This window comes from Medicago truncatula, chromosome 8, assembly GCF_003473485.1.
Source record: "Medicago truncatula cultivar Jemalong A17 chromosome 8, MtrunA17r5.0-ANR, whole genome shotgun sequence".
NCBI lineage: Eukaryota > Viridiplantae > Streptophyta > Magnoliopsida > Fabales > Fabaceae > Medicago > Medicago truncatula.
In genome coordinates this window covers 13291804-13314402 of record NC_053049.1, presented here as the reverse complement: position 1 = coordinate 13314402, position 22599 = coordinate 13291804, and the positions used below count along the sequence as shown (strand labels likewise).

At 32.9% G+C, this 22599-nt stretch overlaps 4 protein-coding genes across 4 annotated transcripts; 3 read left to right on the top strand and 1 right to left on the bottom strand.

Annotated features, from left to right (window-relative positions):
• Positions 1 to 2576: 2576 nt before the first annotated feature.
• Positions 2577 to 5621, top strand: LOC25500998 (gibberellin 20 oxidase 2). Its single transcript, XM_013589538.3, has 3 exons — positions 2577 to 3308; positions 4325 to 4646; positions 5042 to 5621. The coding sequence occupies exons 1-3, from the start codon at positions 2779 to 2781 to the stop codon at positions 5306 to 5308; spliced, it is 1119 nt and encodes a 372-aa protein (XP_013444992.1). The 5' UTR covers positions 2577 to 2778; the 3' UTR covers positions 5309 to 5621.
• Positions 5622 to 6731: 1110 nt separating this feature from the next.
• LOC112417064 (uncharacterized) lies at positions 6732 to 9421 on the top strand. Its single transcript, XM_024771820.2, has 2 exons — positions 6732 to 7121; positions 7696 to 9421. The coding sequence occupies exons 1-2, from the start codon at positions 7114 to 7116 to the stop codon at positions 8027 to 8029; spliced, it is 342 nt and encodes a 113-aa protein (XP_024627588.2). The 5' UTR covers positions 6732 to 7113; the 3' UTR covers positions 8030 to 9421.
• Positions 8034 to 8786, top strand: LOC112417317 (uncharacterized). Its single transcript, XM_024772875.1, has one exon. The coding sequence runs from the start codon at positions 8034 to 8036 to the stop codon at positions 8784 to 8786; it is 753 nt and encodes a 250-aa protein (XP_024628643.1).
• Positions 9422 to 13538: 4117 nt separating the features above from the next.
• Positions 13539 to 21680, bottom strand: LOC25500997 (polygalacturonate 4-alpha-galacturonosyltransferase). The gene is made up of 11 exons (XM_024773296.2): positions 21353 to 21680; positions 21110 to 21256; positions 17252 to 17286; positions 17100 to 17162; positions 16892 to 17014; positions 16699 to 16762; positions 16577 to 16623; positions 15497 to 15831; positions 15055 to 15412; positions 14278 to 14865; positions 13539 to 14170 (listed from the first exon to the last, which is right to left on the bottom strand). Exons 2-11 carry the CDS (start codon positions 21240 to 21242, stop codon positions 13895 to 13897), a joined length of 2022 nt encoding a protein of 673 aa, XP_024629064.1. The 5' UTR covers positions 21243 to 21256; positions 21353 to 21680; the 3' UTR covers positions 13539 to 13894.
• Between the last annotated feature and the right edge of the window lie 919 nt (positions 21681 to 22599).

The following is a 22599-nucleotide window of genomic DNA, read 5'->3' as shown; positions in this document are numbered from 1 at the left end:
AAAAAAAAAGGAGAGTGATTGGATTAGAGGAGAAATTTAATTATTATGATGGTTTAAATTGTAAATAATCATTAATTTAAGATGGGGTGAATATGCAAATAATAAAATACATGCTAAATTTTTACAAAATAAAATAATAAATATTATTATTCTAATGGAGTATACATGGAAAATTTTGATTGGTGTGGGTAAATTGCCCATGAGTTTTCAAAGGTAATTTAGAAAAAACCATGAAAATAACATGTATTCATCTCGTATTCAATGAGATATTTGAACAAATAACCGCATAATTATATATCAGTTACAAACAAGTTAAATCCAAGTGTGGTTGTTTTCTTCTTGCATGGTTGTTTTCTAATTCATGTATTTGAGAGAATTTTTAAAGCTTTGAGCTTATAACTGGAAACGATAAGAGTATCATGAGAGTGTGAAGGTTTCTTAAGAGTTGGGCAATTATAATTTAATAGGTAGGATTATCATGTAGAGAAGGCACATTGACAACTGAAGGCATATCATCAAATGACTGAGATAAAGAAGAGGTTTCTAAAGATATATCTACCTCAAGTTCGAATGTAATAGAGTCTATATTTGTAGGTGAAGTGAAATCTAGATTGTTAAATTTATTGGGAGCTTATACGGTATAATCAGGAAACTGACTTTTTTAAAAAAGTTACTTTTAATTTTAATGTTTGATTTATTTTCAAACTGTTGATTACTTATTCATGATAAATAGTAATTCATCTAGTAATGCCTGTAACATCTTGGACTTACATGTACTATTTTATCGTTGACATCTTTAACATGCAAACAGAGTTGATGATATTATGTGATAGTCTTTAAGTGTTACACTTTGTGGGGTGTTACGCTTAAAATAAGGTAGGATAAAATTAGATTAAGTGTATCCTTCTTAATCTGATGAATTGATGATACTATGAGGACTGAACTTTTGATGTCATTGTACAAACAGTTGGGTGTTACTCACAACATTTTTTATATTATAGTGTTAACTTCATCAGAAAAGTCATTTTCGTGACTTAACCATAGAATTTTCCAAATTTTTATTAGGTGGATATTAGGTGTAATATTAGACGTAAAATTAGTTGACATGTCAACTGTTCTCGTCCGTATTGACTAACAGTTGATCAACGGAATTAAACGGAAGAATCTAATTGAAATTTATAAAATAGTTTAAGGATTTAATCACACATTTTTTTAGTTTAGAGACCTATTTAAAAATTCTCAAACTAAATCATAGGCCTACAAATTAATTATGTAGAAATTTCAAATTCGGATGTGACATATACGAGCATGCTATGTCTCAGATGGTTCTTCCCAAGTGTATTTCATTTTTGTTAGCTATTATTACCTTTGCAATGAAAACTTGCATGCCACATACATGACACATGTGTGTCAACACATGTCATATATATATATATATATATGTGTGTGTGTGTGTGTGAACCAACAACGATACAAGTGTATGTTGATGAAATGACCAATGTTTGAGGAGGGAACATATCACATAAATAGATGAACTCACGTTTAAGAAAGATTGTTGAGATATAAAATGTGATTTAAAAATTACAAATTTGACGAAAATAAAAATATTAAATAAGAGAGCTCCATATGTCAAAAATCTTAAGATTTTAGAAGAAGCTTAGATTTAGTTACGTGATTACCTCTTTAATCCATGCGAAAGTCTTATAGTATAACTTGGTGATCCAACACCAATCATAGGCAACTTTTATATTTCCTGTTTTTAGCATATCAACATATTTTGACATGCAAACGGATTCGACAAGAAAATTTGTGTTGTTCCTCAGTTTAGATTTAATCTTTTGTGCTAGAGGTTCTAATCCCCAAGATAATATTAAATAACCTTGTTATTATTCCATTTACTTTTCCTAATTCATACATTACATCACTTAATTTAATAAAAAAAAATGCGTGTCTTATGCTGGATCATTTGTTTTTTCCCTAGCACTTTTTGTATCCAAACATATACCAAGCAAGAATATTACATGTAGTTAGACTTGAAATTAAGTTTTTCCCATTCCATTGACACGTTTTTGCTACATTCATAAATTCTCTCTCATTAATGTATGTTTTTTTTTCAAAATTCGGTATCTGATTTAAGAACTGATTAATTTGAGGGAACCAATTCTACCACTCACTTGCGGGGACTCCGTTCTATGTCAGAGCAAAGCTCTGTATAAACTTGCCACCAAAATTGACTTCAAAAAAAATCGAACCTGAAACCTTGAGAAGAGCACACTCGAAGATCTCATGCCAACTACTAGGCCATTAATGCATGTTTGAATGCACTATTTTTTTCAAAAGTGAAGCAACTTTTCTTAGCTAAGGGGAATGTCATATTATTAATATTGTTTTGGTAAACAAGGAGAATGTTATACATGCACACACCACTTGTATGATTTGAACATTGACACGTATTATCTACCAATATATAATCGACACCTTCTATAAACACGACATTGATAGAGATAGAAATTGGAACAATTTTATCAAAAAAAGAAAAACAAACTATATATTATAAGATGCTCATATTCTGTTCCCCGACTTCCCCAATGAACTCTCTTGGCCTTTCTACACACTTCATTTCACCACCTTTATTATTAATTAACATCTTCCTTTGTCTTATTTCTCATTCACTCACACATCTTTAATTTATTTTCTCTCATATTTCACTTCACACTCTCCTTATCTCCTACTACATAAATTGCATTCCACAAAATATTTACCACCATCAACACAAACATGCATATCCTTAACCCTTCAATGCTATTTGCACCCCCAAATACCAAAGAAAAACAATGTCATGATACATCTTTTCTACCATGTCAAGTTACTAACATACCCTCAGAGTTCATATGGCCTGAGCATGAAAAACCATGTCTTACACCACCAAAACTTCAAGTTCCACCAATTGACTTAAAAGCCTTTCTCTCTGGTGATCCAAAAGCTATTTCAAATGCTTGTTCACAGGTGAATGATGCATGCAAGAAGCATGGTTTTTTCCTTGTTGTTAACCATGGAGTTGATAAAAAACTATTAGCTCAAGCTCATAAGCTTGTAGATGATTTCTTCTGCATGCAACTCTGTGAGAAACAAAAAGCTCAAAGGAAGGTTGGAGAACATTGTGGTTATGCTAATAGTTTCATTGGAAGATTTTCTTCCAAACTTCCTTGGAAGGAAACACTTTCTTTTCGTTACTCAGATGATAAGTCATGCAGAACTGTGGAGGACTATTTTGTAAATGTCATGGGAGAAGATTTCAGGCAATTTGGGTAAGACAAAATGGAGTTTTCTTTTTTAGTTTCTAAACTTTAAAAAGTTTTTTTCAAAAGCTATTTATTTTTCTACTCTTTCACTAAAAATGCTTGTTTTACAAAAACAAGCTTTATCTATCATATAGCTGCAATAACAGATCACAAACAATTATATATCATTCTCTTTAATAAAATTAAGAGTTAAAAAAACACTTTTTTTAAATAAAAATAATCACTTTAGGAGTCTTTATGTATTATTTATTACAACTTTTTTTTATAAAAAAAAGATCTTGCTAGGGTACAAGTTAAGGAATTCAAAAGTAAAAAAATTTTATTATAAAATAAAATTAAAAAAAAAAAACTTGAATAAAGTTGAATGGATGCACAACTTTTTAGATATATATTTCTACTTTGATTTTTTTACACAATATATTTTAGGCTAAATTGTATTTTTGGTCCCTTAACTATTTAATTAGTATCGTTTTGGTCCCTTAATTAAAATCTGATTTATTTTGGTATCTTAACTCTCTCCTTACACATTTTGGTCATTTTTTTTAGTTTTAATTCAAAAACGTTAGGTTTTCTTCATCTTCTTCTCCTCTTCTTCATCTTCATATCATATCCATCGACCTTCAACAAGAAAAATTCAAGAAAAATTTCAGAAGAAAATCTAACATTTTTGAATTAAAACTAACGGAAAGGATCAAAATGTGTAACGGAGAGAAGTTAAGAAACCAAAATAAATTAAATTTTAATTAAAGGACCAAAGTGATACTAATTAAATAGTTAAGGGATTAAAATCATAATTTAGCCTATATTTTAATTTGAATTCCTTTAACATATGCTCCATTTGGGAGCAAATACCGTATTGCTTCAAATAGAGAGATGATTTGAGTGGCTTCTCTTCAAATCACTTTTTAATGGATATTTTTTTAATTAAGTAATTTTTATTACGATAAACTTATAAAAAACAACTTCTACTTATCTTTGATATAATGTATGGAAAAAATATTTAATTTGTTTTCTTGTGGTAGGAGTGTATACCAAGACTATTGTGAAGCTATGAGCAATCTCTCTCTTGGAATCATGGAACTTCTTGGGATGAGTCTAGGAGTTGACAAAGAATATTTTAGACATTTTTTTGAAGCAAATGACTCAGTAATGAGATTGAACTACTATCCACCATGCAAAAATCCTGATTTAGCTTTAGGAACTGGACCCCATTGTGACCCTACTTCCTTAACCATTCTCCACCAAGATCAAGTTGAGGGTCTTCAAGTGCTTGTTGATGGAATATGGCACTCAATTGTTCCGAAAGAAGATGCCTTTGTGGTCAACATTGGTGACACATTTATGGTATGGTTCACATACTTACAACGTTTTCAAATTCCACATACCAAATTCATAATTAAAATGTTGATTCTATGCTATGTTCATTGTCATAATGTCCTAAAAATAATAAAACACCCTATAGACAATAAGAAAATATTAAGTTATTTATTTACATTCACTTATTCGATGAAATACACGTGGATTTCATTACTTTATGTGGGCTCATTTTTAAATTTGAGATCTGCATGTTTTCGTTCTCTTAATTGTTCAATAAAAAAGTAAGTGTTAGAGTACGTCTTGCTAGTACTCCTCTTTCTTGAGCAATTATTACCAAGTGAACTAATTCATTAGTAGTTGTTTATGGTTATGCATGCAATAAAATTATATGTATTAGTAATATGTTGTGATTTATGTTTCAGGCGCTATCAAATGGGATATTCAAGAGTTGTTTACATAGAGCAGTTGTAAATGACACAATAGTGAGAAAATCACTAGCATTTTTTCTATGTCCAAATGAAGAAAAAATTGTCACTCCTCCAAAGGAACTAATTAACAAGGAGAATCCAATGATATATCCAAACTTTACATGGCCAAGTTTACTTGAATTTACTCAAAAACATTACAGGGCTGATGAAAGAACCCTAGATGCTTTTTCAAGGTGGCTACAAGAGAAACAACTCAACTAATTAGAGGTGCCCCCACTTTTGTCATATTGCAAAAAACTTTTAAATTTTAAACTTGATTTTTTTTAACTTAAGGAAGATGACATCACATAAAGTGAAAAGAGGGTGTGCTTTTGAATGGGGGAAGAAGATAATAGAAAACACCAAAGAATAGGGCCAACTCTGAAATTAGTGTTTAAGTGTTGTTAGTGTTGGAATAATACTAATTATGCAAATGGAGGAAATGAAACGATATATATATTCCTCTAGGAATAAATAATGCTTGATGTGTAATCATGTTTTTTTGTCACTAATAAAGCATTTTTAGTTGTCCTCATTCTTCCACTTTATTGTAATTCTCTATCAACTATATTATTATTATTATATATGCATGTATATTACGTAAATGTACAACCTTACGATAAAAAGTAAGTTGCACTTTTGTGTCTTCGGAATCAAATGATTTTTATTAGAAATTTAGATAAACATGATTGATTCCATTAAGAATTTATCCAACCTGCTGTTCCAATTATAATTAGGCTAATGATTGACATTGTTATTCCAATCATAAATAGGAAATTTTGACATACTAGAACCTTAATTTTTGACATTGTAGGCTTGCTCGAAAGTCACGACAATTTTTAAACTAACTTTTTGTATCTATTAATATAACTTTTTCACATTTTTTATCATCTATTGTTTTGAAATATTTAAATAAGTTTTTGATCACTATAAATATATCAAATTTTGTTTTAGTCCTCAGAAACAAGTGACATATCATGTTTTAGTCTTTATAAAAATTTTTAATATGAAGTTTTAGTCCCTGTTAAATTTAAATTTGTCTCAACATCCTTAAGTATTTTAAATGACTTTTTATATGCATGTTTAAAACCTTATTAAATTTTATTTCATTCACAAATTAACATCTTTTAACATAAAATTAATTAAATATATAGTAGTTGTTCATTTTCAAACGTTCAAGATAAAAATGTCATTTTTGTAATGAGGTCTAAAAATAAAATTTGATATATTTATATGTATTAAAAACTTTATTTAATCCAATTTGAAATAAGACTTATATCTAAGGATATTGTCTTTCCTCTAAATTGACTTATAATTATGAACATAGTAGTACACTACTTGGTCACTATTATAAGCAATAAACACTTTTTATATTTATTTAATAACTGATGTATTTAGTCTAATAGACTAGATACATCAATTGTTCCATAAATCTAAAAAGTATTTTTTTTCTTAAACTATTGACCGGATAGTGAAGATAATTGTTTAAGTTTATTTTTTGTGTTCTCTCTTGACCAAATTTTTTTGTTGACGACGTCTGGCATCAGCATATTCCTTCAAAGGTGTTTATGTTTGTGTGACACCTCCTTCGTAATAGATTGCCTACTAAAGACAACTTGGTGCGGCGGTGTGTCATTCAATCAGATAATATGGTGGGTGTGTGTTTTTGGATGCAGGCGGAGGCGGAGGCTTGTATGGGCTGAGGTGGGCCATGGCCCACCCCCAAATATTGGGAAATTACGAAAATACCCTCAGCTTATTTTGTTTTTCCAAGTGACCCACAGCATTCTCACTTCAGACTTTTCCCCTTCCACTTCCTCTGTTACAGCACACACTTCTTCTCATTCTTTGAAGCGCGACCGCCACACTTCTTCCCCTTCCGCCGCGCGACCGCCGCACTTCTTCCCCTTCCGACCGCGTGACCGCCGGCACTTCTTCCCCTTCCGACCGCCGGCACTCCCTTCTCTCTCATTCAAAAAAGATCAAACAAAAACCCTTTTTCTTTTCACTCTGTTTTTCCTATCCAAATGGAAAGGTAATTTGTTGACTATTGTTGATTTTCTTTTTGATTTTAGAATTTAAAGGTGTTTGTTTGTTGTTGTTTGCTACTAAGATTGGTTGTTGTTTGATAATTTTTGATTGATGATTGCTATTATTACTAAGTTTGAATGTTAATTAATTTTCTTATTTGTTGTTCTTGTTTGTTGATTGTTGGTATTTGATAATTGAATTTTGAAACTGCAATGTTTTCATATTTTTGTTGTTATGCACATCTTGAGCAACCTTGCATTTGTTATGTGATTCTCTTCTCTTGTTATGGCAGATTGGCAGTAGCAATGTTATCACGGCCCACCCACATTTTGTTCATATTATTGGTAGTAGCAATGTTTTTCTATGGCAGTAGCAATGTTTTTCTATGGTAGTAGCAACATTTTGTTCATAAATGAATGTTTTTCTATGGCAGTAGCAATGTGCCAATGTGTTATTTGCAATGAATATGTTCTAATTGTTTTCAATTAAACTTTTGAAGCATAAGTGATTTTGACTTATAGAATTATGGACTTATGGAATTATTTGACTTATTGAATTATTTATTTTTTTGAAAACAGAAAAGTTAAGAAGAAGAAGAGTGTAACACTTGATCATTTTTATAAGAAGAGAGCTTGTGAGAGTGAAAGAGATGAACAAGGAATGACTCCTCCATCTCAACCTATTAAAGTTCCAAGAATTGAAGAAGACATAACTCATATGACTCAACCTGTTGATGTTCAAAGAATTGAAGAATTGCATAACGCGGGTGATTTTTTGAATTCTTTAGAACGTGATCCTGGAAAGCGTTCCCCAATACGGACATTTCCAGCAAATCATGTTGATGAAAGAAATTATGGGGATAACAAATGTGCTTTGTCAAGCCTTGCAACTACAAGCTCAAGATGTAGTTAATGCTATGTTTCTGGTTCGTAACACAAAAACTCTTATTCAACAATTGAGAGAAGATGGTTGGGATAAATTACTTGCTAATGTGAGATATTTTTGTGTAAGACATGCTATTGAGATTCCTGATCTCGATGATTTGCATTCAACAACAAGATTTGGACGCTCTCGTCTCGAAGAGAACCAGGTAACAATAGAGCACTATTTTAGAGTTGAAATATTTTTTACTACCATTGATAAACAATTACAAGAGTTGAATAGTAGATTTAGTGAGGAGGCAATGGATTTGTTAACTCTAAGTTGTGCTTTGACTCCTAAGGATAGTTATAAAGCTTTTGATGTTGATACTATTTGCACTCTTGTTGATAAATACTATCCCATGGATTTCAATGATCAAGAGAAGATTCACTTGTGTTATCAACTCGAGCAATTCATTGTTGATGCCCGCAAAGAACCATGTTTGAAGAATTTATCAACTATTCAAGAATTATGCTCGTGTTTGGTTGCAACTGAGAGGAATAAAATTTACTTCTTGATTGATAGACTACTCCGCCTTATCATGACTCTTCCAGTTTCTACAGCCACAACTGAGAGATCTTTTTCAGCAATGAATATTATCAAGACTAGGTTGAGAAACAAGATGGGAAGTGGGTTTCTAAATGATACCATGACAGTTTATATCGAAAGGGAAATTAGTGCAAGTATTAGTTCTGAGTCAGTTATTGATGATTTCAAGTTAGTTGGATCACGTAACGACTTATTTTAATTTCCTAAGGTATGTAGTTTACTTTTTTGATTAAACTTTGTGCTTAGCGTTTATTTCAACTGAAAAATTTATATTTTATATATTAGAGTATATTTTGTTGGCCCACCCCCGATATTTTTTCTAGCTCCGCCACTGGATGCAGGCATTCGAAATTAAAACAGCTAGACATTTGTTTTTGGATTGCGATATTTTCAGTTCTCTTTGGTCTCAGGTATGGCTCTGGTTGGGTATTTCTTCGGTTCAACCTGGTGAGCTCCGACATCATTTCCAACAGTTTACTAATATGGCAGGTTTACCTAGAACTACTCATTTATTCCTAAGAATTATTTGGTTTGCTTCGGTTTGGGTGTTATGGAAGAAAATGAACAACCGTGTATTCCAAAATGTGGTTTCTAATCCTTCTATTCTCATTGACAAGGTTAAATTAAATTCTTTCTTATGGTTGAAAGCAAAACAGGTGACATTTAGTTATAGTTATCATGACTGGTGAAAGCATCCGCTACTTTGTATGAATGTCCATGTGTAATCTTCTTTGCCAGTTTTGGTGGTGCCTTCTTAATTATGACACTTTGACTTTGTAAATACTCTTGATTGGTTTTCCCTTTGCACACCTTGTGTGGGGAAAATCATTGTTGTTTATAATATCTCATTTTAGTTTGTTAAAAAAAAAAAGACATAAATCATAGAAATTACTTTCCAACACACATAATAAAATAGAATGGAAAAATAATACATAAGATTGATTGAACATGTATCTTGGCCATTTATAAATCAAATTTACTATCCCTAAAAAAAAACAAATTTACTAGTAATTAAGTTGAACACATTAATGTATATAATCTTAAAATGTTATATTTAATAGAAAATAAAAATTTAGATAAAAATAAAACTTACAAATTTAATTTTCGTTTATTTAAGATTTATCAAATATAAGTTTATTAATAGTTATGAAATTGGTTATGGTTGTTAATAGTTAGTTTAGTTATGTTTGTTAGTTGTTATCTTCTCATCCTTTTTTATATGGACTTATATATGTAAGTAGGGTCCATAAAAATAATTGATGGTTAAGCAAAGTTCATTTAAACTAGAATTATAGTTATGAAAATATTCATATAATTTTAAATAATTATTTTGTTTTTATTAGAAGACTACATGTCAAAACTCTATTTAGATTAAATATGATTTGCCTCTGAAAACGTGTTGTTTTCTCTGACATTACTCTTTCACGTAAAAATTCAAAATGAATGCAACATCATGTGAATCTAAAATGTTATTGTCAAAGAAACAAAAACAAAATGTGAATCTAAAATGATAAGATATCCTATAAACGAATTGGTTATTTTATAGGTGATATTGACATTGCTGCACACAACTTCAAAACTAACCGACTAGGGTTGGGCTATAGTTTGGTTTGATTTTATATATAACCTTTTGGACAAAAAATGTCACTATAGCAATGAGTTGGACACTGCATTCCTATGAGTCATTAATCTTAGCAAAGTGTTTGTTTTTTAGCAAGGTTTGCTCGAATTGTTCATCTACAAAGGATCTTGAATGTACCAAAATTGGTAATGATGTTCATGTAATTTTTAATGAGGAAATTAAATGACTGAAACTTCAAACTGTTATTGAATTTGTAAAGTTTACTGAGAAAAGCTAACGTATGTCCTTGATACATAAATTAAAAAATTAAACGTAGAAGTTTTCTTTTTTGAAATTATGCATTCAATATTTTAAAAATAATATATTTAATATAAAAAAAAAATCCATTTTAAACTCCTTGACTTGTGCCCTAAAAGGACACAAGTTATGCCCTAAAGGCACAGATTAGAATGACTTAAGTTTGATTAAATTATTACACTTGATGGAACTCTAGTTATATTGAATTACTATACATTAAAAAATAAACATATGATTACTGTCTAAGTCTTTCTAGTCTCTAAGTTATAGAATAAAAAAATCGCTTCTCCGTGGGTTTTTTAATCAAAACTCTTTTTTTATTTTGGGTGAAAATCAAAACTCTATTTTTAAGTTAAAATAGAAACAAAAAACTCAATTCAATAAGTTAATGTTAATTTATGAATTAGTGTTGGTATTAAAATCACACAAGATTCATATAAACTCAAATGTAAACAAACACAACAGAAACGACGACAAGCCATCTTAAATCCTCAATACGTCTAAAAGAATTCGAAAGAAAAACTATAAATCATTTGTAGGGTATACATATCATTAATGCAGCTTGGATTATACGTAGCTATATGTTCTCAAACAAAAAAAACAAAATAGCTATAAGATTGTACAAGATGAGTATTTATGGACAAAATTATTCCTAATAACCAAACGACATGGCGTACAATGTTTAGCCTTTCTCGGATATTTGCACGGGTAGTGGCAGTGCATTAGTCTTTCTCGGATATTAGATTGACAGCTTTCATTTTTTAGGCGTGATCCGTTGACAAGGTCCAATGTGTGCAACCTTTCTTAAAACATGTTTCCTTGCTCATCGATCTTTGCGGTTAGTGGCGTTATCAACATGGAACGTAGATTGTGTGCCTCATTGTCGAGTTCTATTGACCTTTGACTAAGTTTGATATCTTCAAGACTTGCGTATTCTTTATTTGACTTAAGAAAAAATTCGCTTAATCTTATTCAGGTGTAATAATGTCAGGATTGTATAAGAGGCAGGGCAAGGAAGGCGACCATCCTAGACCCAAAAAAAAATAGTCTAAAATTTGGGTCCCAAAATAAAATAAAATAGTCCATTAATCCCAAAATAATTTTATTTTTAAATTGAAAGTGTAGCAATTATTAATGACTTTGCATCTAGAAATGTTTGTAGAAATTGTTTTGTATGAATATTTGGATATAAAATAAAAAAAATCTACAATTTTTGTATGAATTTTGATGATTTTTATTAGATTATCTTTTTACGTAATAAAAACTATCATGTTTAAGCATATTATTTTCTCTCTAGTAATCATTTGATGGGAGACTCCTATGTTTTATTTCTTTTCTCTATTTAATTCTCTTTTTTTTGGGTCAAGATCATATTCTATAACTCTATCCCTTCTCTATTTGATTATTTTCTTCACATTGTTGAATCTTTTTTCTATAAGTCAAGATTTCACGAACTCCAGTCACTTGGCATCCTTTTTTTCCAAAATGCTTTGAACTTTGAATATGATTATTTTTAATGTATTTTATCATTGAAAGATTGATTGAGTGCTCTACCACAAGAGAGTGGGGGACAAGCGATTCTCTCTCATTTGAGATTGGCTGCAAAGCAAAGAAAAACGCTTTGTCAATTCAAGCAGCAAAATCGGATAGAAAGTGACTGAACACAATATAGTATCTACTTATCTAAGCATAAATGCATAATATTTGTTTAAAGTAACATGAAAGTTGATTTGTTTTTTAATTTACGGCTGAAATGTACTTTTAGTCTATTTATAGGGTCCCTGTATTTAAATCCAAAAGTATAATCTCAAATGTTAGAAACTTTGAATATTTTTCACGGCTGAATTTATAGTTTAATTTTGGTAAAACATGATATTGAACTGGCTAGTCTCAGGGTAGTGCGGTAATGGATGTTTGAAATAAGTTTTATAACAATGATATTTATCCATCGTTAATTTTTCAACGTCCTTTTGACATCTTATTTTCTCCCTACCATTTTCTTTATCACATCACTAATTTATCACTTTCATTATAAATATGTTTGACTTTACTCTTAACAGAGATCAAATTGATTTTAGACGTGTAGAATTGATTCTACCTCCACAACTAAAGAAATGACATGTATCAAAGAGATGAGAACCTGACTCAGGAGAAACACCACAAAAGGCACACAAGGTTTGTCCTAGAGTTAGAGGTCACTCTCCTAAGAAAATGATTATGATGGGTTGGCAATCTGTCCTGAAGCAACTGCCAAGAAAACACCTTAACCTTAAGAGGTGCCCAAGATTTTCAAACACGAATAGGGGAAGTGATCAAGAGAAATACCAACGCCCCCATTTTTTCCCTCTCCTAAGGAGAAAAAGATAACCAAACTTTACAGAAAAAAGACCCTTAGGATCATGACTCCAAGCATAGTTATCCTCCTCTTCGAATAAAGACCCTAAAAAGAGAAACATGTTTCCACCAACTCGAAGCAGTTTTACAACCCTTAAGATGCCCACCCAAATGGTTTGAGGTACCCTCTCTACCATACCTGGCAAGAGCGGACTCCCGCCACAAAGCATCCCTATCTGAGAGGAGAAGCCAAAGCCACTTGCCCATAAGGGACAACTTAACAAGGCTGGGATATCTAAGACCAGGGCCGCACTCACTCTTCGGTTTACAGACCACCAGTTAACTCACCCAAGGGATCTTACAGACACCATTGGCACCCCCTAAAGGAACTTCCTCTGGATGTTGACAATCTGCTTCTAGACATCCACCGACATCTTCAAAAAGGACAAATAAAATATCGGGATAATGTTGGAACAAAATTGAATTTGTACAATGTCACTGAAGTTTTGATGATAACAAAGTATTGAACAACAATTGGATATGTTAATATGTGTTTAAGTGTGCAGGACCATATATTAAAATTTATTAAGGTCTGAACATATATAAGAGCATCTAAAGCAAAAGATAAAAGGAAAAAGAACAGAAAATAACCAGAAAAGCATCTCCTGGAAAATCCATGATTTTACCGATGAGAGTCAGTAGTACAGGCATATAAAGAAACAGATAAGCTCTAAAAACTGAACAAGAAAGTTATGTTTTCTCAAAGAATATAGAAATATGATATTTAATTTCAAGTCCTGTCTGAGCATCAGATCAGAATATTGTACAATGAGGAGTTTTATGGTAAACAAGGTAACTACTTCTTAACCTTGTTTCAAATAGGAGAGAATGTGTCAACAAATTAAATGAATTCAAAGCAAGAATCAATGTGGAAAAGAATGATGTTGGAGGTAAACATCGAGCATGCATTGACTCCTTTCCTTCTAGGTTCAAGACACTGCCATCATTCTAAGCAAGACACTAGTTGAAATAGCCATGCCAGAAAGATGAAAGAAAATGGGGGATGCTGGAGAAGAAAGAGATAACTATTCTGACTATTCATGTAACTTGCATTTCTGCAGATAGGAATGATTGTATTTAACATATTTAGTCCAGTAAGACCGATACTTTGTCATGGCAATTGCTAGCCACGGCTTCATATTACCATTGTAGTGTACAACTGCTGCATTCTCTATCATTGATCGATCTACAGTTGGACTGTAACCCAAACCAAGGACATGCCACGATTTATTTAGTGGATGTGTCAGCCCATAGAATGTCATTAGTCCTGGAGGTAATGTCCCCAGCTTCCAAAGCACCCTGTCTTCATTCTAAAATCAGATTAAAAAAAGCTATGTCAGTGAAAGATTTGTCATACTAATCTAATTGTGATGAATAGACACTATGATGCAGACAATTGCTATAATCAAAAGCTCACCATATTTTGCCATTTGTGATATATGCCAGTGATATCCTTCTTTTTCCACTCCTTCAGATCAAATATGTTCATGCCATATGCCCAACCACAAGCATTTGGATCAAAGTTTCTTGCAATATGTGGATTTGAAAAGTTAAGATATTTGTCAAATCGGTGAAAGCTTTCACCACATGTTTCAACTGCACCATTTACTTTCCCCTGAAGATCAACTTCCCATAATCCTGTCAAATCCTTCTGAACAACGATGTCATCATCAAGAAAAAGGATTTTATCTAATTTAGGATAAACTTCTGGAAGATAGAATCTAAGATGGTTGAGCATCGAGAGATATTTTGGGTTTCTATATTTCATATTGGAAGCACCAGAAGAAAGAGTGGTTGGATGGCCTGCCTTGAAATAATACTCTTTCATTTTTGCAGATTCAAGCTGCCGCAATACAGGGCAGTAGGATGAGTTCAACCACTTAAAATCATCTACATTTTGAACATGGATTGTAGCTTTTCCAGGAGGGTTCAAAAGAAACCACATGTTCATGGCTCCAAAATTGAGTTTATCAGTAACAAGGTGGAAAACATACTTTGAAGGATCCTGCAACATTGAACACAAGAACATAAAGACAGTGAGGGTTGGTTTAATGATGTAATATTTTCTCAAATCATATATGGAGTACACGTGAAAGATATTCAAATCCTACAGTCGAGGAACAAATTATTCACTGTCTATAAAAGGAAATAATGCCACGGAACATCGGTTTCGTAAATAGATCATCTTAGTCACCTTTGCATTTGTAACAGCTGAGTTGACAACGACGGATGCAGCCAAGACATTGTCTGAAAATAGTGCATAATGATAAAGACTGGGATTCTCCAAGTTCTCGCTCCTAGGGAACTTCCTTTTTTCAGGAGGAAGGAGGTAGTAATCTATTGTGAGGCGCATAGATAAGCAATGAATTCCACTTGGTATGGTCTTAGCAGCCAACTGACTGAGGAATGTGCTTTGTTTCTTCAAGTTCCTAACTTGCTCATCAGCTGTCTGTAGCATTGCTCTCAATTTTCCAGTGACCAACTTGCTGTCATACAATTGCCCCCGTGCCTTTGACAGAACTTGGCCCATAGCCTTTATTTCTTGACGTGTACTAAAGATAATTACACGAAATTAGTTAAGCAGCAAATTCAGAAAAAGGCATACAAAAAGTGAATGAATACCACATAATTCGAACCTGTGATGAAGATCTGAATCAGCAATTGCATCACCTAAAGCATGTTGACTCTCTTTGAGCCTAGACTGCAGCTCTTGCAACAGTTCAAGCTTGTTGTTCATCTGTGCGATACTCACATATACCCTAGCCATAATGATCTGGTCCCGCATAAACCGAACAGAAGAATCAGCATTTTCATTCTCAATTTCTTTCCTCCAAATGCTGTATTTACCCAGTACGGCTGACTCAACAGATCTTGAACGTTCAATAGCTTCATTTTCAAGTTTTACGATTACTTCATTGTCCATCTTTACCAACTCAGCAGCACGCTTTTCCTGCCTTTTTTCTATTAATTTCTGCAGAAAATAGTTATGAAGAACATGAAAAATCCCATTCCCAAAATGAAAAACACTCAAAAGTCGAAACACAATGTTTGGTTTAAACAGAACATCGCTGTCAATGCTTGGCAATTGGAAAAACAAGTTGTGTGTCTCAGACATGCCACAATTCAGTAAGAATGAGAATATTTTCAATCATGTTGGAGAAAATTACGTTTCAGGCTAAATTTACCAAAAGAGAATAAAATACTCTAAAGAAAATTATAAAATTCTAACATGTCTAAAATGTACTATGAACAAAAGGTTATTTTTAGCTAAAAGCTAATATCATTTGAGGTGGAAAACATAAGTCATGTTTGCTTTCTGAAATATTTTCAGTTTTAAATTTTCAAAGATTCAAAGAGATGGAAAATTCACGTAATAAACATTTTTTATGAGAGAAGACGGAAGACTATCTTGGAGGAATGTAGTGTTAGAACCAATGAAAACAGTTTTAGCATTTTCAAAATTTCTGAAAATGTTAAATTCTTTTCAAAAATTGTAAAATCAAATAGTGAGGAAAATACTAGAGCTATATCTCTTATGTCTTTTAGTTGAAGTGAAAATGTAAACATGAAACACGGGCCCTTACTTTTTCCTTTGTTGTTGTAAAAAATAAAAACTAAAATGAGCTACAATGCAAACTATCACTAACATAAGGAAGGTGTGTTCAAACAAGCCAAATGCAAGTTCTAACAAGAAAATGTCACAAAATGATGCTCACCCTTCGGACTTGTCGTGTAGGGCTATCAGTCCAGTGAGTAAGACCCTCTGCACAAAAAAATAGTTGGAGTGTAAATTAAGCAACAACACATGCATATTATACAGTATAGAGTGTGATACCACCTGAAGATCTTCCTTCCTTCACCTTTGGTTTTTCTTGTGTAACGTGTGTTGTTGGTTTCTTTACCTTTAATTAAAAAATCAAACATGAATTAACATTTGGAGGCAATAAAACAATAATGGCTTTTTATACTTCTTTTAAATTCTTTTAAATACAGGAAATAAAATTTCCATGCAGAAGCACATCAATCCAAACCTCATAGGCAGCATTTGAAGTCTCTAATCCAACAACTCTCCATGACGCAGACATATTTTTTCTAAAATTGTCAAGACTCAAAGGCCCCATATCATCTGTGCTGGATACAATAACATCGAAAACCTAAAATATAATATTAATTAGAAAAATCTTACGTGAAAAAAGTAAATGTTAAATATGGATCAACTGTTTATAAGCCTCAGCTTGCCTCTTTCGAAAAAGTTGATTTAAGGTCTTGCAACGCACGCCATTCTCTCCATTTGGCAGCTGGCTGCAGTCAACAGTTATTTCAAGTCAAACAAAAAATAATCTCATATCCATTATTTAGTTACATAGCCAATATCGCACAAAACAAGCTACCTGTCTATTTGCAACAGCTGAAATATCATCTTGATCTGCACAATGCATTTCAAGTAAGTAGACCGGCTTAAACTAATAAATATGCATGTAAAGAAATACATAGCAATTGTGTTGTGTCAATTGCAGTCACAGTAAATAGCAGTTTGTTCGAATTTCGTTACACTACAATACTATAACACCACTATTTGAAAACACTTTGTACTGAATTAGCTTATCACAGAGTGATGGCGACTCTTTCAATTTTCGCTACACTACAATGCTATAACACCGCTATTTGATAACACTTGTAGAGAAGTTGTTTTTCTCTTTCTCATTGAAGTGAAATAGACAGAAGAAACTAGAAGATAGATGAAGCACATTTCAAGTCAGCGACATTCTACACCATTTCATTTCTCAAATTCAACAGTCTATTACCAAATGAGGACTGACAAAGCCTCTTGACCATCAATTCTACAACATAGAGAAGAAAAGGCAATCTGTTCTATAAAGCTCCTACCATGGAAGAATCCAGGAATGGACCCACTGTAGGTTTATTCTAGACAGCCTTTACCTTACACTTGCAAGAGTCTAATGTCACAACACAAAGTTGCGACCTCTAGACACATAATAGTAACTTTAATTGTTGCACCAAGGCTCCCTGTTCAATTCTTGTGCGTGTTTATGTTTTATACTATCCAAATATCACACTGGATCCCGGCTAATAGCAGTCAAGTCAAGTGAACTCACTTAAAAGGATAAAACTATTTTTTTTTTCAATTCAGAAGACTTAGACCCAAGACCTTGCTAAAGAGGAACCAAACTCCTTACTTACCCACTTGGAACAACATAAGTGATATTCTGGTCAGAGAATAGACAAAATATTTCAATTCTTATTTCACTGATGCACAAATTTTATGCCATCACAGAAGTTCCAACAGCACAAAACCCCAACAAGCAACAATAAAATTTGCTCCTTATCTAGAGCTGTCAACTTTAGGGGGCCTAAAATTTGGGGCCAAGCCCACATGTTAAGGGGGCCTAAATATGGGGCTTAACAGGGGATCCAATAAAGGGGGCTTTTCAATTTGGGGTATTTTTCACAGATTTATTCTTATCCACATGTTTTCATATTACATCAAGCACATCAAATAAATATAAGCATAATATATTGTCAAATTTAAGGATAATCTTTAAATATTAAGGAAAAGCTTTAAAACCAAATGACTTTTGTTTAATTAGAAGTAAAACAAAGTATATATGGTGGCGTCTATTGTGAGAAGGTGTAGAATCTCGCCTTTGATAATATCAGCAGGTGTAAAGACCTACAGATGTGCTGGTAAGGGAAGTAATTTGTAGCTTCTCATCACACACCCCTAATTAACTACCTAAGAGATCAATACTTAATATCCCCTTTCACCTTATCTTCAAAGTGAACATGATGAATACATGGGCTCACCAAAGCCCTCATCTCCTCTTGTGAAATGCGCATTTAGGATATGCCCTTATTATTAGGACTTCAATTTGAAGGTTTTTGTGGTGGCAGCTTAATGTCTCTCAGAGGTTCTAGAGTTGCACAGCCAATCTTGTTAATGATGGGCCGTATCTATCAGTCCCATCGACTGCAAAGCCAACAAATATGCAAGTTTGCCACCATGCCGCGGCAAAATCCTATTGCTAAACTCAGTGACAGCTGCTATTCCATTGGATGTGATCTTTTGTCCCTTTATGTTTTCACCCTGAATTTCGGTCTCCACCCCCAATTAATTGTCATTCAACAATAGAGATGCTAACTGCTTGCTTACCTTTGGTGTACCCTCTGTGGACAAGTTAAATTATATTTTTCATGCAACAACCATGGGCCTAACAAAGAAGGATTTTATTAGCTAAAACATAAGTTTCACATTAATTTGGGCTTGGCCAATTCTTCCTTCACCGAGAATACCCTCTGCTTTTTGTTTGTGCCCAACGGGACAACAAACTGGCCCCACGCATGCGATCACTCTTGTCTCGAAAGTAGAAACTTCAACCTCGAAGTTGTAAAACGGCAATGCACCAACCCCCCTGATTCTTCCACCAGAGTCACACAGCCACGCCCACCCTGCCGGTACAAGTATCTGGCGGAGGAGGCTTGATCGACATGTTCAAGAGTTATAGCTTCACCATTTTTGAATAACTCTTCAAAGTAAAGCTTGAGTTCGACAGTTCAAGTGGAGACGACGGTGCATCTATCCCATTCAGGAACCTCCTTCTAGATCATCGATGGTTCTTCCCTTTTCAACGTCCTAACCTTTGTGACCACACCAACGTCCTTGGATGCTTCTACTAGGCCCCACAAAAAATATAATTGGGCTTTGTTCTCCCATCTCTTTTCCACCATTGCACGACCCATGGCAACACCTTTCGCTCCATTACCTGCTTCTGTCAGTTCCTTCTCTCTGTCTATCCTGTGTCTAGCGTCGACCGTAGTCTTTCTAACTCATATTGTTCTCCACCACCTTCACTGCTTTGTGTTTCATTATGTTTTCTAATTCTTGACCCTTGATATTGAGAGGTATGTGTTTCCTTATGCTTTGTAATTATTGACCCTTGATGTTGAGAGGTTCTGAAGATTATTTTTTCACTTCTTGGGTTGTCTTTAGTTCCAAGTTTGTTTGCTTTCCAAATGTTGTTTCTTGTCTTTCTTAGTTTTTACCCCCCATCACTTATTCCTGGCTCTCATCTTGAACTTTGCCCCCACTTGCAACTTAGATCCAAAATCTTGAAGACAAAGTCAAACCTCAGATTCAAATCTCTTCAGCACTGCCTTCTTCTCAAGATGCATTCTGATTCTTCTCCTCCTTTTAAGGCCACCACATACAATACCTTTATTCCCTCGAGATTCTAATGGCTACAAAATGAAAATGCTTATGTACTAGGATGAGCCACCGATAAGCCTCCTTCCCATCAAATGTTGGAGTCATTCCCAATCCATTTTCAGCAAAGATTCATATTTAACAAAAATTTTAATAAGCATTGGTGTCGTCTATTCATTGATAAAACTATTACAGTCTATATATTCAAAAGACTTGGTGCTCACCCACTCCAATTTCCTCACAAAACCAAAGATACCACGCGTGATCTCCTTTCTATTATTTATAGCCTCCAATCTTGCGTGCATAACTAAATGACTTACTAACTAACTAACTAAGAAATTACCTTTCAAGGAATATCAATAAAGAAAGGCTTTTTTTCCCATACATGACTACATCAATTTCGGTGTACCACATTATATGGATTGTAAAATGGAAGTGTATTAGGAAAATGCTAAAGAAAAATCTATGGGCGACACTTGAAAAGGAAGTTTAGCACTGTCAATACTACCTAGAAAATCCATCCCTGGCAAAAATTGAAGACTTAAAACATTGTGATTAAATAGTGGCTATAGCAGCGCTACTAAGCACTATACCGTAGTGGAATTTGAACAAATTGCAATTGTTACGATACGCTATTTAGTACAAACTATTGTTAAATAACGGTAGTATCGGCAATACAGCCTTTTTCCTATCCGAGTAAAAATAGTGACGTCAACAACGCTAACAATTTATCGATAATTACCTTATATTCTCTTAATAACCGTTCCTTCATCTAAATTCCCAATACAGCAACAATTAAATACAATAACACTTCCAAAAATCATAAATGTCTAAGAATACTCCATAATCATACTCAATAAAAAAACATTAACAAAAAATAAAAATCAAAAGTAGTATGTAGCACCGAGACTTCTGATTGAAAGCATAATGACACTACATAAACACGTGATTACATTCAATTATGTGATTCTCTTAATTCAAAAGTGCCGTGATTAGTGTTCGTGTGCGAAAAAAGTAATGAACTAACCAGTAACGTGAAAACCTCGACCGAAGAAGAAAACAACCGGCGTAAGAACACATAGAAGAACGAAACTCAAAATAGGAAAACGAATTCCTTTGCTTCCGCTCTTAGCGAAGGAAACCCCTCGCTTTGGCGGCATTACGTATCAAAAACCTGCAAAACAAGAGAAAAATTGAGAGAGAGAAAATCTACACAGTGAGAGAGAGAGAGAGAGAAACAAACAGAGAGAGAGAGAGAGAGAGATCGAACTTGAAAGTGATGAACGGTTGAAGTAGTTAGGGTTTCTCATCCAAACAGTGTAGCAAAAACACACTGTTCTTGAATTCGAAGTTCCCAAAAAAAATGAAAATGTGAGACTGAGAAAGAAATGGATGATTCAGAGCGAGGATATTCTGTGTTGTTTCTGACACTTTCTTTTTTCAGTATTTTGATTTTCTTGCAATTTCTATCGTTTTCTATGGTCATTAATCATGTGAGGGATTATTTTAAGTAATTAAATGTCTACAGTGTTGGGATTTCGTAATCAGATAACGGCGCTGAAGGAGGAAACGACGTCGTTGGTCGTCGGCAAGTAAGATTATGTGGACTGTTTTTGACTTGATTGCTGATTTAAATTGGATTAGCTGCTATTAATACGCCACACCGGAAGATTTTTTATTTTTTTTTATGACGAGTGCTAGGTTCTCTAACTCACATTCTCTCCACCAATTTTTTATGACTTGATTGTTCCTATTGATTTTATTCAATAAGATAATGATTGTAAACGAGTGTTTTTACACTTTTTAATTTATATACTTCTTAAAAATAATATATACTCTTTATTTTTAATTAATATTTTATTTGTCTCTATATGTAAGCATAATTTCCCTCTATATGTATATTATCGTATTTATTTATAAACTTTTTAACATATACAACACTCAAAAAATTGTTATAAATAAATCAAAATATACTCCTTTTAAAATGCATATGATATGTTTTTTTAATGAATTGTTGTTCCTATTATTGAAATGAGATTTAGCTGTTTTTATTTATTAAAACTTTAGTCATTCTAAATTTTTTATTACTAATTCTAGTCCTTTTTTTAACAAAAGTTCATTCGGCATGTTCAAAGTGACTTTTTTTAATGACATTCATTGACAATATCTTAACTTTAATAATTTTAACTATTGCAAGGATGGATAGCTGGATTGGTTTTGTTAAATGATGAAAGGGGGTCACAAGTTTGAATCGTAACAAGGGACTAAATTTGATTGCGTAAAATTTAGGGAGACCAAAGTTTAAATAAAAAATTCAGAAAGACTAAAAATGAAAGTTTGTATATTTATAAAAATTTAAAACATATCGCAGTAGTTTGAATGGAGGACATTCTAAACTACTTATCCCATTTATATTAGGTATATATGCATTTTCATGTCACCTTGGTCTTCAAAAAATGGTGAATTCGCTCACTTACAAAAACACGTCAACTAATTAACGGTTTGAACTCGGCAAAT